Genomic DNA, 16,874 nt, shown 5'->3' with positions numbered 1-16,874 from the left:
TGGGATGCTTCTGTCATCTACGACGTGAGAAATATTGGATGGGCCGGCAAAACGGGATGGCAAAATATTTTTTTTTGATTGAGACCGTCAATTTTTTGTTCTCCATATTAGATTTAATTTCACTCTGTAGGGGGCGCTATCACACCACATTATGTGTATGTCTTTGTATAGATCCAAACCCAAGACTCAGGTTCTAAAGAAACTTTAAACATAAATACCCTGCAATTACCTCACATCATGGCCACCAACTATATCATGTAATTACATGTAACTATATGTAACTACATTACACAGTATATCAGAATCAAATTTTATTTATTTTTTTATTTTTATAAAATGTTTTTATTTATTTTTAGTTTATTGCCATTGCCAACAAAATAGAATTCATAAACTTAGGAAATTGCTTTGGTGATTCGGTGCAACATAAAACAATGAACAATGATAAACAACCTATATAAGTAAAAAAAAAAATATTATTATTTTTTGTTTTAATCTGCTACAGGATAAAAATAAAAATAGACTTACTATCTACATAAAATGCACAGTTACATTTGCAGATGTAGTGCAGAAAGTGAACAGTGCAGCAAGTGATTGATTGACAGGTTTTTAAGAAGTGTTCATGAGTCCAACGGCAGAGGGAGAGGGAAAAGGAAGGGGAAAGAGGGAGAGATACATAGAACTGTATTGCCAACATGTAAGATTGAAATTGGCACAGCCACATGTTAGTGCTACAAGTGTGGCGCCCTCCCCACGGCTAAGGCAAAAAATAATATTAGACCTATCTAAAGTGGCAGGGCATATTTTTGAAATGCAATCACTGGGTCATGAACTGCTGCATAAAAGCATCTCATTGAGAGCCAGAGCTGCTTTGCCCAAAATAAATCTTCCCTCTAACTTAAGATCTGGAGAGGTGCCTGCAGGATATTTATAGGCCAGAGGCTACAAGTGTTTTCGCAGAGGCAGTGGTGTGGTAGCGGCGGCTACAGGTTGATGGGCTACTCACTTCAAGAAGTTCAAATAGGTGACAGAGTGATACTGAATTTGTGGTTATTGCACTCAGATTTGGTTAAGAGGTCAAGCTTCAAGGTTCATTTGTTTATGTTCCTTGTGGGAAAACGGCTAAAAGATTTTACTTGGACTTGTGCCTAATTTACTGTATCACAACTAAGTTCATATTGCAATCTGTTTAATACCATGTGTGCACCTAGTGGCATTCTCTATGCACCAAACCTCTCAAAATCTCTTAACAAATTTAAAGGTGTAATGGACGATTTTTCGGCGATTTGCGGAAGTGCGCTTAGGCTTACTCTCTTGCATGGGCCAATTCAAGTATGTTTATTTAATCGTTGAGTTCTTTTTCTATTGAATGCTGTCTGACATCCTTTTATTCCTTCCCACTGAACTACCTTTGTAGTCTTTAGCTTTTCTAATCTTCTTTTATTTTTCCTCTGCAGATTGCCCTTTCATCATCTTGTGAAAAGTTGTTAAATTACTGAACAGAAGAACTGAGGTTTACAAACATGGCTCTTGCTGGTTGTCCTGATTACTTCCTACATCATCCAAATTATCAGGTAAGATTTCATTAAAAGCCCTGCACTATACCTGACTTTTATTTTTAGTCCCTTTTCCCTCAATGACCCCACCGCCGCATTATGTGGCTCCAGAATATATGGGACCATGACGCGAGTGCATTTTCTTTCTTTCTTTCATAACATATGAAATTATTATATGTTAAACATAAACATACTTTTTTCACAGTTCTGAATCTGGGCTTTTTGAAAATGTCTTTTCCTTTTTAGATGATGGTGATTTTTTTTATGCCTTGAATGTTTGAAGCAAATTAGAAAATTTCACCCATACATTACTTTGCGAATACTTAGGACAGCAATATGATGATTGTTTAGTACTTTGAATGTTTATTCGTGTCACTGGCACGGGTGCTCGTTCTCTCTGAAGCCTGCTCAATCAGCCCTCTTTTTCGGCTGACGCAGGACACTTGCTAACTCACTTTGGAGGTGGGTTGGCACTAGATCATATACGGAATCGGGACGAAAGTGACTGAATCCAATATGCCGGTGACCAAAACGGAAGTTACTGACTCCAACATGGCGGCGATATAGCTCAGGCAATAATTTTCTCTCTTGGGTCCAAATCCGAAGTATAACTAACCGTAACCCAGTGTCTGAAGCGTATCGAGGGCCGCCATGTAATTATTGTCTTTTAGGATAGTGATTTGGGCCGCCATATTGGATTTTGTAACTTCCGTATATGATCTAGTATTGACCTTTTTGGAGGAGGAACCCACTCAGGCAGAGGCAATGCAAGGCACCCAAGCTTTGGGAAACGCACTCCTCGTGTATCCATGTATCCGCTTGATGGTCGAGTAGAAGGCACATATGCCTGACGTGTACAGGCCCAAAAAGTCCTGTGTCCATCCATGATTTCTATTTAAATCTATGTTAATTGTTCACCACTCAGGCTTTTTAAAATGGCCGTGGCTGGAGAGCCGCGGCGCAGTCAAATGGCCCAGCAGTTTCAGGACCCGCGGCACGGCCATATAGCCTCATGGCTAACCCTAACCCTAACCCTGACCCTAACCCTAACCCTGACCCTAACCTTAACCCTACCCTTAACCCGGCGCAGTCTAAAACGGTGGTCAAATAGAGCAGCAGTTTCAGGAGCCGCGGCACAAAATAACATGGCAGTTTCGGCCGCGCGCCGTGGCTCTGTATACACTCCCTTTTAAAATATATGCTTTTAGAGCTTTAGTTTTCTAATCTTAAACGAGAGCTAATCTTAGCAATTATTTATAGGATAAATCTTCCAGCTAGCTGGATCTGACAAGTCGAGTTGACGATCTGCTCCTGACAGTTTGCTCCAGCAGCATTGAAGGGTGGGTCGAATACAGGGAGAAAGAATAACACATGAGGGATTAATCTTACTTTACTTTTGTACATATTGCTATTATTATAATAATTATTACTTGGAAATGATATATTTATAGTAATAATTATTATAATAATAGCAATTGTAGTAATAATGTTTTGCACTTGAGACTCTACTGCCCCACTGTGGCACCTGGTATTCCCAGCGGTCTCTCTTCCAAGTATTACCCAGGCCCAACCCTGCTTTGTTTGCGAGATCAAATCAGCCATCGACAAGGCGGTGAGGCCCCGGCTGCTGCTTTTCTCGAAGAGGCCCCAACAATAACAGCTCCTTGTAAACTTGGAGAAATATCCATTCTACTAAAACTGTACACCCAAATATATTCACATGGAATTAGTTCATAAAACAAAGTTGCAAACGTAACCACATGCACATACACATACACATGCAGAATCACAAATGGCTTTTGAATTGACTGTAGCATTGACAATGCACCACATTTCAGTTTTGGTTCCCTTTTGTGCAGCGTAGTGTTACTTTTAATTTACCGGTATACCATGAGCCTATTGCTGAATATTAATCTCTAACAAAAACGGTCTCTAAAACTTACTTTACGTCATTGCATGCTTCCAAGTGACTTCCCCGCTGTCGGACGAAGTCACATTCAGGGCCAGTATATGGTCTGAAGGAGTGCGCACATCTCTGTTTAGTAGAGCCGACACACGAGCATCGCGGTGCTGGGGATTCATTCGGTGTCACAAGATCAAATGGGGTGGTGTGTTTTTTGTTTTTCCTTTTTTATTTCTAAAGCAGCTTAGTCTCGTTAAATTCTTTAGGAGTGGGGTCTAGACAGCTGGAACTTGGAAGACAATACATGGGACAAACAATATAATGATTGAATGTGGATGGGTTTGATGGTATAGAAAAAGGGGGCAGGGGGGATGCTAGTGGCTGTAATCCGAAGCCAAATGCACAGATCCTATCAAGTTCCCTAACATCAAAGTGAGTTTTGTTGTTTCACATTTATTTTTGTACCTTTTTTTTTTTCAGATAAATATTGATTTTAGTTAGTTTACTTTCCTTTACTGTTTTCTTCAATTGAGACTTTTCTTCTTTATTTTTGTAAAATTATATAACCTTTAACTATCTTCTTGTTTTTTCACAATCCTACATAAAATAGAAAAAAGCATGTTGGCATAGAAGTATTTGTTTCAGAATATTATTATTAATTAATTACTGCATGATTTGCTTGTTCATAAAAAGGTTATTAGATTCAGAATATTGCAACGTTAACCACAATTTAATGGTTTGACTGAAATGATAAAATGTGCAGTATTTGAATTGAATTAGACACAATACATTCTACAGTCCTATTCAAATTGAACATCTTCCTTATTTGCTGTTTAATGTAGTGTTCAAAATCATGTTTTAAATGCAGTTTGGATCTGCATGTGAGCTGGTGCTGAATGTGACCATTGAGGCAGAACTAATGTTTCTTGCTGCATCAGAGGAGGTCCGGTTCAGACAGCTAATAGTATTGTTTTTTTTTTTTCGTTTTCCTCCTTCTTTTTTTTACCATTGTGGCCTGTCCTAGTACGTTCTGTTCCCTCTCTGCTGTCAGTCGTCACACGGGACGCCAGCCTGTTTTTATATGCACACTTTGGTCCATACACGCACCATTTCTTTTACTACAATACTGCTAAAATGAAGTCATTTTATGTGTTCAGTGTTCAGTCTTTCGGGGTATTTCTTACACCGCCTGCGCTAATATGAGTAGCACATGATGCAGAGGTCATCCCGGGACACAGGGGTGACATGTGGGGCAGCTGGTCGACACTAATTTGATAGACACTTGGCACTCCTCACACACTGGCCTCTGAAATGCACTCAACGCTGCTTTTACAGACACTCCATATTTTGGATTTACTAGATATAATGAACATTGCATATTTTTATTGGCTATAACAATGTTCTCTAAACGGCTTTAATATCATTACAAATCAATATACTTCTTTCTTTCTTTCATTTGTAAAAATAAAATGCGATTTTCTGTCTTTTCAGCAGGACAATATAGACCACTCTTCAAATCACCGACAGCCTGACCTCAGTGGTCCGAGTTCTCCCAACCACAATCAAGGTAATCCTCTATGTTACTCTACATTGTCACTTAGCTCTTGCTGCTGCAGTGGTTTTGTACTTGGGCAAGGAAAATTGACCCAACAAACAAACAAATGTCTCCGCATTATGATCTACCACAAATGTAAATGTAAACTGTATGAACATATTGTAATAAAAACATGTAGTGTTGTGTACACCATGCCTTTTTGATGCCAATATGTCTGTGCCTGTTTGGGCCAGGGCTACAGCTGTGAGGGCAGTCCGCTCCTTTGTATACCATATGATCAATAGTGAAGGCGGCTACCACAGAGTTGATGTATATTTGGGTCTCATCCGCTGTAAACATTTGAAGAGTTCAAAGGCTGATCTGCATAGACACAGGGTCCCATTATAATTACGCCCTCTACCTAATTGTGGCATACAGTGCTCATCCATGGCAATCGGAGCATGAGATTTAAGCACAATATTGGCCCAGCATGGAAGGTGACGGTGGGGAGTCTGAATTAGAACACTTGTCCTGCCGTGGGAAATAAATGGAGCAGAAATGACATGGTCATTTTCCACGATGAGCCCCAATGGAGGGAGCAGACCGACAAAGATTACTTCAACTCGAGAACAGTTTTGGTTATAGTGTCTGGGTGGAGGGTAGAGGAGGCTAAAAGCAATATGTACTCTGTAGATTATTATAAATTACTTGTACACTAGCTTATTTTACCTAATATTATTCTCTTCTGTAAATGTAACTGTAAATACATGTCATAGTGATAATCTAGAATCTACTGTTTAACATGTTATTGGTCATGTTTGATGTTCTGTACTGTATGTCCCACTGAGGCTATGCCACAGTCTGGTATTGTCCCAGCTGTCTGACCACTGCTGCTCATTTGTATTAGTCACATAGCTGCGCTCATTGTCTATAGGCAGCACACTGGAGCTGTCAGGACACACAAAGCCCCGGGCCTGTATGCCCCATATGTTAGACCAGGACAAGCACAACATGAGTGTCCCGGGATGACACTAGTGCCACATGTGTGCCATGCATGTTCACCATACTAGTGACTGCTCTTGTGTTTACGTTAAACTTTTGAAGCAAATTAAAAAGTAAAAAGTACGTTTTTCCTAAGTGCCATATAAACTAACCACTTTGATTTTCAATTAATTAGACGGTTTGCGTTTCACACTCATTTTCTAAAATTGGCAGCAAAATCTTGGCCCTCCTGATCCTGTAACATGGATGTGATTGTTCCTGTGGAGGAGGGCAGTCTCAGCTGGGCATCCAGCTGCCAGGCAACAAATCCCTTCAATAGTACCAATGCAGTTCCGTTTATTTAGTCTATTTAGTTTATTTCACAGGGACCATGTACAGGAGCATTAATCAAAGAAAACATTGAAGAGATGCTTTGTACCAGACTATAGCTCTCAGTCAGGGGGGATTTCAATCCCCAGTATCTGAGACGTACAATACATACAATGTACAAAGAGCGTAATGCATATATACTGTACAGTTTTTTTTTTGTTTTTTTTAAATGTTCTGTTTCCATGCAAAACTTTTTTATAGTCTTTGCATGATTTTAAATGTGTTTTCAGTTTGTTCAACTCTGATATTGGTTTAAAAGAAAATGCTGATTGGCCTAGAGCAGATTTTTAGAGACTGTATCATTGGACAAACGTTAAGAAAATACATTAATTATCCTTGCTTTAATATTTAATATTTATATAATAATATACATTTTGTTTTCCTACCCAGAAAGTGTGAACTTTGGGAAAACTCAGCCCTCTACATGCTGTCTTCATGTCATTATTAAACATTTTATCTTTTCAAACTTTTAAAACAAAAGGGCTATGTGCATTACTATATGATGATTTGGGCAAGGACTGATTGGTTGCTTCACTTTTGTCTCTGAAGAAACGGTTCTAAAGTCGTACAAGTGGCCATAAAATGTATAATAAAAATGTTTTTACCTTTTTTATTTCACAGTTTGTTAATGTAGTAGTACTCCAGTTTTAAGCTATAAAACAAGAGTTACTAATGTAACTGTGGTTCTACAAATCCCAGATGACCGTCAGATGGCAATGCTGAAAGCACAGCCTTCAGAAGGGATAGAATACGCTCTTAAGCTGACCTTATGTGAACTCTACCTCTCCTTTCCTGTGTGTGAGTGACCTGGTGTGATGCTCTTTCTCTATCACCATGTGTTTTCTCCTCCCATCATTTGTCACCCCCTCCCCCCTCGCTCCATCAGGGGGCTTGCCCCATATGGGTGTCACCAGAGGTATTGTGCACTCTCCAGTGTGGGACCTCACTTTACAGTCTGGACATGGCTGTCCATGTTCACACTGATAAATTTTATTTGAAAAGGCCTGGTATTTAATGGCTGTTTATGTTAACAAGATCCCCTTCTTTGCTTTAACCATTGGGATAGCATTCCGGAATAAATCATTCTCTATAGACTAGACTTTGGCATGGTGTTTTTTGCTAGAGGTTTTTGTTCTACTGAATTGCTAAAACATAACTTAAAACTAAATTCATAAATTGTACAAAACAGAACAATGATTTCTCAGAATGCTCAGTTGAATTTCTGGTCATGTCAAACATGTTACACAAATGCAACTTAAACTGACCTCTCCCAATATACAAATACAGAAAATAACCAAGCAGTTTTTGCATTCAGAATCACTACTGAACTATATTAAATTATATGACATTTTCCCTCTGCAGTTGTCAGGTCAGTGAGGTCTAAAGGAACTCTGAGACTGCAGCCTGTGGTGTGATATACATCTTTCACCAGGTTCTCTATAAGTAGTCACTGGAGATTATCTGTTGCTATTAATACACAAAAGATTAACCACCTGTGAACTACAGGTCCTCATGATTCAGACATATTTTGTGTCAAAGAAACAAGACTGTTTCAGTTGCAGTTTGCATAGTCACATTTACAAATTGTCTCTACTTCTATCAGTAATTTTTTTTAATCTTTACGCTCCGCAGATTTTGATGATTGCCGTCTGTCTCCCTCTAGTGGACATCTTGTGTAGTGTTAGCAAGTTTAATACGGTTTAAATCAGGCATGTCCAAACTGTCGCCCTCAGACCAATTTTTGTTGGTACTCCGACTTTCTGCTTATTTGATCCATGCAACAAAAAGTTGTACTTTTTAGTGTTAAATTAGAACATTAATATTAGGTTGGTATAACATCAAAATGCTTGAATTTTTCCAAGTCTTTTTAAAAGTGGGGCTGCTCATCGAAACAACGTCAAATGCAAATTACATGCACTTTTGTAAAAAATCAGGGATTCACCTACTGACTACAACGAACGGAAAATGAAAAAGACAGGGGGAAAACCCTGTAACAACTCAGGAATGTACAGTTTCAGCTTCTGTTTAGTTTCACATTGTGAAATCAAAATATAAAACATGCCTAAAACAAGCTTTCACTTTGAATTCATCTTTGGTTTTTGGTTGTCTTGTTGTTTTGTTCTTTGTAGGGTTGATGACCAGTTCACAACCTTCTGCACAAGTTTCAAATGTCCCTTTCTCACTGCTGTATTCCAGAAGATGATGTGGATCTGGAAGCCCTTGTGAATGACATGAACTCATCGTTGGAGAACCTGTACTCCTCATGCAGCGGGCAGCAGGCTGAGACCACGCCCCTGCTCCACAATGGCCAGCCTCCTTCCTCGCACCAACACCTTCATCATCATCATCCCCACCACCATCATCAGCCGCGCTACGCTCTGCACCCGTCACATATGTCACCCACCTCCTCCTCGTCCTCGTCTGCTGATTCTCCTCAGACTGCGATCCTGCGCTCCCAGCCCATGCACATCCTCGCTGTCAGGTACAAGCTCTTACAGTAATAATGATGATGCATAATAATCATAATAATAATGGCAACATTTATTTGTATAGTACTTTTCTAAATTATCATTACAAAGTGCTTTCCAGTAAGTGGTTCATTTTTTCAAAGAGAAATGAAAAAAGGAAATGCTGGATTATAATGGATTATTGTAAAGCATTCAAGTATTTACCTTTCATATTAAGTATCTACCTTTTTTTTTTTTTAACAATCACAAGACATTGCCAAAAATGCTAATTTCATCAACATGGGGTTTGTTAAGAAGAATAGAAATGTATATTTCAGGTACAGTAATACAGAGTCTTTCTTTGCATAATACTTACAGAAGTATTTGTATTTATAATTGCTAATCTGTTTGTCCTCTGCAAATAAATCTTATGTAAAATACTTAATTTCCCATACACAATCCTTTGCACTGTGAATTAAATCTTCTTAGTTTCTAACTTTTTCCATGAGCCTTTTAATTTTCCATGAAACAGCTAGTACCCACGCCCTGCTAATAATTGAGCACAACCTCCCTCTCTCTATCCGTACCCTCACAATGACCCATCTCATGTTGTCATAACTGCAGAAAGTAAAAAGCAGATTATTTTTTTAACTTTTGAACCTAGTGTGAATGTCTGTTTCAATATAGAGCCCTAAGCCGTTTGCACCCAAGGGCTTATTTTTGTATTCAATTTAGTAGCGTGCGATTCACTATATTCACCCGTTATCACGTCTTTCTAAGCAGTTTTTGACACGCACAGATAAGAGACGAGCAGGTAATGGCATATTCTGTCTTATGCGCTCTCACGTCTCCCTGAAACACGTGTTGTGAAGTTCTTATTATTCAGTGCTGACCCCTCAATAACCCCAGCTCTCCGGCTCATATGGGACAACATCAAAAGAGCTGTTCCCTTTTGAACTTGCTGCACAGAAACGGAGATAGACAGAGAGAGAAGGGGAGTGGGCTACACGAGCTAGACTTTCACCCGAAAAATATGATGGGATGTTGAAAAGTTGATGCTCAGCTGTCAGATGGTTGTGCCTTTTGGGTCGTGAGTTCTCCTGCACTGTATGGGCCTAATTTAAAACTGCTTTAAAGTGATGATATGATTCAATATTGATGCCTGATGATAAATATTGCATAAAATTAGCGCTCAAACTGCAGGGGTCTGTGATTTTCGCTTGCCAGGAGACGCTTCATTATCGAGATCAGACAGAAACAGACATGAGGCCCGAATACTGTACAGAGATGCATCGTTAGGCCCAACTCCACAGGCGGATCTCAAACTTCTCTGGCATTGATTTCACTTTGCTGCGTATGGAGGTTATGACCTGGAGCCCGTGGGGTATATATTTCATATTTTGACTTATCTTTGACTGTTTGTGGGTTGTGTGTAGGAGGTTGCAGGAGGAGGAGCAGCAGTTGCGGACGTCGTCTCTTCCGGCCATACCTAACCCTTTCCCAGAACTCTGCAGTCCGGCCGGTTCGCCTGTGCTTAGTCCCGGGTCCCTTCCACCTGGAGAACCCGGAGAACCGTCCACTGGAAGACATGTAAGCAAACAAAGACTATATTTTGATAAAGCTCATCTGCGACATATACAGTTTGATATACTAGTTTATATACGAGTTTTTTTTATAATATTACTCAAAAGAAACAAAAGTATTATCTCCAAAAAGAAGACAGGCAGACATAAACACTGTTGACTGAAAATAAGTAATAATCATTTCGAAAAATTATTCAAAAACATGCCGTGTAGAGCTATAGTCCTTGCTCGATTAATTGGTTGATGGAGGCTTAGTTGACCAGTTTTTATTAGTCAACTAATTACTTTATTAGGTTTATAGGGGTTTATATAGACCACAGCAGACCAGAGAATACATTGAGTGAGTTTATTGGAGTTTTTGGAATGGCTGGACAGTTTATTCTTATGAAGATGCTGCTTTTATAGTATACATAATAATGATGATGATAAGTTTTTGCACATTTTCAGAGGTTTTGCCAGTGCCACACCACACTTTCCTTATAATCAGTTAATTGATGCACACGGCATGTCTTTTGTCAACCAAACATTTTTATGGACTTATAATGACAAGGCAGTGATAGAAATACTCTAGCAAACCAAACTAGTTGGTCTTTTTTTACCTCCAACTATCTAGACCACTGCTGATTTAGTCACATATTAAGAACTCTGGAACAGGCTGTATGTACTGGTACTGTACATCCTTAGTTTGTTGTTTTGAAGAGTCTTAGTACTAGTGGACAGCTTGAGCGTACAGGAATTTTCCATGTCCTTTATCTGGCCTGTGGTTTGACCATCCGAGGCGCTTTGATTGCTTCCATGTGATACGAGAGTAGATGTGTGTGTATTTGACAATCTTTGAACAGAAGAATTCACCCTTTTAAACAATCTTTGTGTTGACACGTTGTGGTACCTGCCTTTCTCTGCCGCTGTCCATGAGCGTTTGCGATTAGACAGTGATTTAAAGCTCCAGTGTGTCTCTTCCTGGAAGCCAGAGTGCGTCCATTGTCGCTGTTAATGATATTCATATGGAGGGCCAGGCCGATGCTGGTTACTGTTGCATACCAGTTTACAGTAATATGAGGGCGGCTAATTCTCATAAAGAGCAAAGCCTGGCTGTGATCTCGGTCCGTTCGGGTGCTTATGGTAAAACATCACAGGCTTTAGTTTAAGTTCACTGCCAAAATTTGAGCTGTTTGCCATTCTGACTCATGAGCTGTTTGATGAATTGATAATCCCGAGTCATTCTGTTTGTGCTGGAACTACAAGAACAAAGTGGTTTGGATTACCGACTTTCACATAAATACATTTCAAAATGTTTAAAGTTCAAATATCTTCTAAGGCCATGTTTTTGGTCTGTGGAGATGTCGGTATTACTTGCAAATTATAAAACTCAACATATCATGGTGAATTTTCATTGAGGCTAAAAGATGAATGTCTCACTGTGTGGTTATGCGTTTAGGATCGTGTTACGAGCCCTGCGTAACATTGGCTGCCTACGAGTGAGGTGGGTGTGTTTGGTAAATATTCACAAACCATTTTATTTGACTGAGTGACCTGACTGGAATGGGCGGGATGTCGGTTGTTGGTTGGATTCCCACACGGGTTGTTAGCAGAGCAGTGCAAAGACAGACTTGGGGTTTTTAGCGGGTAGGATGATTGGAAAGATTAGAGGCACAAGTTTAGTGTTTCAGACAACTTGTACTACATTGCCAGTAATAAACTTGAAATATTTTGTTTAGACGGCAAATTGATAGAGAATGATCAAAAATGTGGTGACAATTTATTAGATTGGACACGCCCAACCATCAAATGTTGTTTGAAAAGGCTGAAATAAATGTATCAAAGTCACGGTCTAAGTGATTTCTGTATTGGACCTTGCCGCCATGGTATAAATAATTTGTGTAACAGTGTAAATGGGCTATTTCAAAAATGTTTGGGTACTGGTGCTTGAATGGTACTTTTAATGTATTATTGTATAAACTGACAAAAACATTTAATGTTCATATAGTCCATTCATCTTTTGTTTCTTGAAACTGTATTTTTGAGCAACATTGGTACCTAGATTATTTTTTCTGTCAATCCAGCTAGTTTTACCATACATCCTCCTATATATCTTTACTGACTTATATACGGGCGCATATATATTATGTGTAGAAGTAACAAACACATGTAAACCAGCATTATTTTCCCTAGTCTTGTTTGTTCAAACCACCAAATGCTGAAGTAATTTGAAGAAAATCATGGAAACTATAATTCTCTGTGTACGTATGTGTTTACAATGAGCGCACGCAACCAGTGTCAGAGCTGCACATGGCTCTGTTTGTTGACTTGGATGCGTGTGCGTGTGTTTGCAGGCTCTGTAAACTATTTACACAATTGGCAATATCTGTCCATTGTTGATGATGGCAATGGAAAGTATGTCTCATTGCGGTTGGTTCTTCAGTGGAAATTTGATTCAGCACCTTCATCTGGCGAGTTGTGTGTGTGTGGGGGGGAGAACATGTGTGGAGCAGGTCGAGAGAAGAGACGATTTTGACACCCAGTGAATAGGCAGATTATTGCTCCCAGACTTCGACCTCTGACCTCTGTCACCTAAACCACATGTGCTGTGTTCGAGTGCTTTTCGCTCTTCTGTCTTATCTCCTTGTCCGTCTTTGCGAACATCTAGCTCGGTCAACCACATTTTTTCTTGTTGTTTGGTTTACAGAATTTTCCAGGCTCGAGGCACTTTCTGACAGGCTTTCATTCTTTTGGTGCCCGTGTTTTTGCTTAGCTCATTTCTTGGATAGAGCTCCCCAAGGCTGGAGGAAGTGGCACGTCCCTGTCAGGAATCCGGAATGATTGGGCTCATACACTTATGGTTCCCAATTATCTCACTTTCCTCACTTTTCTGTCTTTCCATATTTATCCTTCCACTTGGCCCGGCTGTTCTCCTCAGCTGCATGTGCTTAACGGGGGAAAATGTGAAGGGACTGCAGACACGCAAGCATCTGATATTTATAGAAGTGAGAGAAGTGCAGTGTTAGGGATGATATAACAGATGATGACCTGACTGATTCTTTCTGCCAAAAAACCCCAGAACAAACCATTTATTGTTCAATTTGTTTACATTTTTTACTTGACAACCCATTAAGGTCACAGGCCAAGACTATGTGCTTTCGTGATTAAGATTTGCACCGAGGAGACACCGAAGAAGGTTTGCTTGGGCAGTTGCCTACGGGCTTCTTTGGAATGGCTGAAATAAGAAAGAGGAACTTGAAACTGTGTTGCTGGTTTTTGCAATAGTGAAAATTTTAAGTAAAAATCAGACTTTTACCTGATTCATCAACAATGCTCAGTTCTCTAAACCAGTGGTTCTCAACCCTTTTTAGTCTTGACCCCAAAAATAACAAATGTTGGCGTTCACAACCCCGAATCATAAAAAAGTCAGCTCTCCCAAAGGGATAAAGTAGTCTCAAGTAAGTGTAAAGTTTGATTTTATTTTGAGGATATAGGACATAGATAAATTGCTTTGGTAGTTCATTTGCCCATGCATTTGAATGGGGTCAAGCACTGTTTTGACTATTGTCTAAACATTTTCAAATTTTCCCTCCTATCATTGGGGGGCCCCCCTGAAATCTTTTGTGACCCCCATGTTAAAACCCAAAGCTCCAAATCACAGTACAAAATCATATCTCACAATAGAATGTTCAAAATTTTATCATCAGTCTAAAACTTCACTTTAATCTCACTCCAGAACAAAATGAATGATGTCTGCTCTTGGTTCAATGCTGAAATTTCCTTTTATGTAATATTAAGTAAGAATGTAAGTATTTGATTGGTTAATGGAAACTTTCACGCTTCCTAAACTCTCAGCAAAGTACAAAGTTTAGATTTTGATCTGAAGTTGCTTTTATGTTCAAATAAGATTTGGTTCTGTGCTCCCTTGAACACAGTGTTCTTAGAGCCGCCTCAGTCATGCCAGTGTGGGAACGCAGATTTGATCAGTGAGTGAGCAGATTTTGTTGGATTTACTGTACTTGGACTAGATGTCCTGTATCTGGCCGTGCACTATGGCATGACAGGATCCACTCACCTCTGCTAGTTTTTATTAACTGTGCATTGTTCTCCTTATCATACCATGTGTTGGACTTTGCAAGTGTTTATCTTTCGGTCACGTGTTGCACTGCTCTTAAATGACTTAGATGGACAATATTGACTGTAATATATTATATATATTAAAATATATTTAATATTGAATGTAAAGCCGAGGCGAGCACTTCACGCACATGAAGAAGATAAAAATGGCACGCTGTACAACTTGTGGTTTTTCTTAGTACCATACAGATAACAGAGGGTATCTAGAAATTCACTATGCAAGATGCCTTATGATGAATATATGAGCTGCTCCGACCCAATCAGCACAATTCGTCCTTGGTCTAATGGCTCAAAATGAGAATAACTTGTTGCCTACCTGAGGATATTTCACCCATTATGTGATATGATAAAGAGATCAACAGTTGTATTTAGTTTTTGGTCATCGTATCATTATGCCTAATCTCACCAAAAGGTTTAACAATGCTGATGGTTTGCTGAAGAATCGATCCATCCTTCCTCTGACTCTCTTAGCGCTGAAGCATGGCAATCCCTGGCTGCCGACTTCATGAGCGTCGAAAATACTCCAGGTCAAAGGGGAGATTTTTCCACTGTAAACTAAACAGCGGAGAGGAATGCACTCAATGCCCAAACGCTTGAGAACATCTGTGGGAGTGTGCACAAGTGTACACTGATGCATGATGTCTTTACAAGCACAGAAATCAATGTGCGTGTTGTGCTGGAGAATCTGCAGGCCAGAAGTGATGCAAAGCTGAAAAGCACACTGTCGCTCTTGTTAAATCAAACCTAGTGCATGCATGGTTTCAGCTATACTGTCCATTACTTTAAGTCTCAAAGTCACACACTGTTATTGCAGGAGCTCTGTAGTTTACAGCACACGCAGACTCATTGTGTTCTTGTATTCAACATGGAGCGTCCAAAACCTACCTAATACACTTGTGCTACTATACAGTGTTATATTTTCTTATTATGAACTGAAAATATAATAAAAACCTACAGAATATCTGCAACATTAAGCAGGAGTTTGACTGCAGCATTGAGCATGGCGTGAATCTACAACCTGGAGAGGTGCCATGCAGGTTGTGGTTGCGTCTGGAACATCTCATGTGTCAAGGACGTATTTATCCCACTGCTAAATGAAAACATGCCTCGACCTGCTTCTTAGACCAACAACTGCCACAGACACAAGCAAGCACACGTCACCATCACGGGCATTATGCATAACTGGTTTATAAATAAAACACTTGGCATGCACTGCATACAAATAATGTCCAATAAGTAAGAACAGTTATTTAAGGATGTGTCTGATGGCCATTTCTCATTACAATATGTGCCCATCAAGATTCATGTGACCCACTTGTTGGATAGTGGATTGTGTAATGATTGGGTTACATGCTAAGTAAATTTTCACTGTTGCTGATAAAATAGGCCCATGTCACTTTCCGCTGATCTTTCTGCAATGAACACCTTCTGTCTACGCTACAGCTCCTTATGACAGTCCTGTGATGGTACAAAAATGTGTACACACATCAAAAGTACTATCCGCGCATTTGCACATGGTCAATCCTGATGTAGTACCAAGGAAAGGTTCCCAACAGACAAACAAAAAGATAATTTAAACGGTCCTATAGTGTTTATAAACCCTGTGCAGAGTTCATTGTTCTACAAAGACTCCTGTCCTGAGGTTTGCTTACTGTAAGCAGACACATGTCCTTTTAACACATCTCCTATATGGCAATCAAATCATTTAACGATTAAAATTGTTTTGCTCTTAATATCATACCATACTATTGAAGTGTGTTTTGAGAGATTCTTGCATGTTTGAGTCATCTTTGTGTTGTCCTGCATTTGAAGTGTTAGTCCTTTGTGTGCGTCCTTGGTTTTGTGTTTTGATACATTTAAGTGTACCACAATCTGAAAATGGCTCTAAATTAATTTAACTGATTCTATTTTGTGGGGTAATTTAGACATTACCAATACTTGACTGCAAATTAATTGAAGAAAGAAGAATTAAAAAGGGCAATATGGAACCTTTAATGGCAAGAGGTTATTTTATGTTCATGTACTTACTTTTAGAGCAACGAGGTGGGTAAGTCTCTTAAATGAGACTAATCACCGAGGTATTGACAGGAAACCACAAGCTTTAAATATATGTACCGGTAAAATAATTACTCTGGTGTTTATCTACAGAACTAAATACTGAAATTAGAAAACCGAGTTCCGTGGTTGTATTCATGGACCACCCAGGCGCTGGAGCGTGATGCACCTTTTTAATAGCCCATCCTTCATCCTCGTCCCAGTGGGCAGCCGGTGTAAGATTAGAAGCCCCGACTTTCACCCACCTAAAAGGCAAAGATCCCTTCCTCCTCCAGTCTGTTTTAACCTAAGCAATGTGCATTTATGGTTTGT

The 16,874-nt window shown here is 39.5% G+C and overlaps 1 protein-coding gene across 2 annotated transcripts in view; it reads left to right on the top strand.

Moving 5' to 3' along the window:
- The first annotated feature begins 1,454 nt into the window (after positions 1 to 1,454).
- grb10b (growth factor receptor-bound protein 10b) overlaps positions 1,455 to 16,874 on the top strand; it is a 31,124-nt gene continuing 15,704 nt past the window's right edge. Inside the window, exons 1-4 of one of the 2 annotated variants that reach the window (XM_072460118.1) lie at positions 1,455 to 1,571; positions 4,951 to 5,023; positions 8,558 to 8,843; positions 10,245 to 10,398. In XM_072460118.1, the coding sequence (XP_072316219.1) occupies positions 1,521 to 1,571; positions 4,951 to 5,023; positions 8,558 to 8,843; positions 10,245 to 10,398 (564 nt within the window). In that variant the 5' untranslated portion in view covers positions 1,455 to 1,520. Of the gene's footprint in view, positions 1,572 to 4,947; positions 5,024 to 8,557; positions 8,844 to 10,244; positions 10,399 to 16,874 lie in introns of both variants that reach the window. The other variant, XM_072460117.1, reaches the window with a different exon arrangement.

The sequence above is a fragment of the Eucyclogobius newberryi genome, unplaced genomic scaffold (genome assembly GCF_026437365.1).
Source record: "Eucyclogobius newberryi isolate DKJ021-1_F unplaced genomic scaffold, fEucNew1.0.hap1 SCAF_3, whole genome shotgun sequence".
Taxonomy (NCBI): Eukaryota; Metazoa; Chordata; class Actinopteri; order Gobiiformes; family Gobiidae; genus Eucyclogobius; species Eucyclogobius newberryi.
The sequence above is the reverse complement of the archived record's forward strand: the minus strand, read 5'-3'. Positions and strand labels throughout refer to the sequence as shown.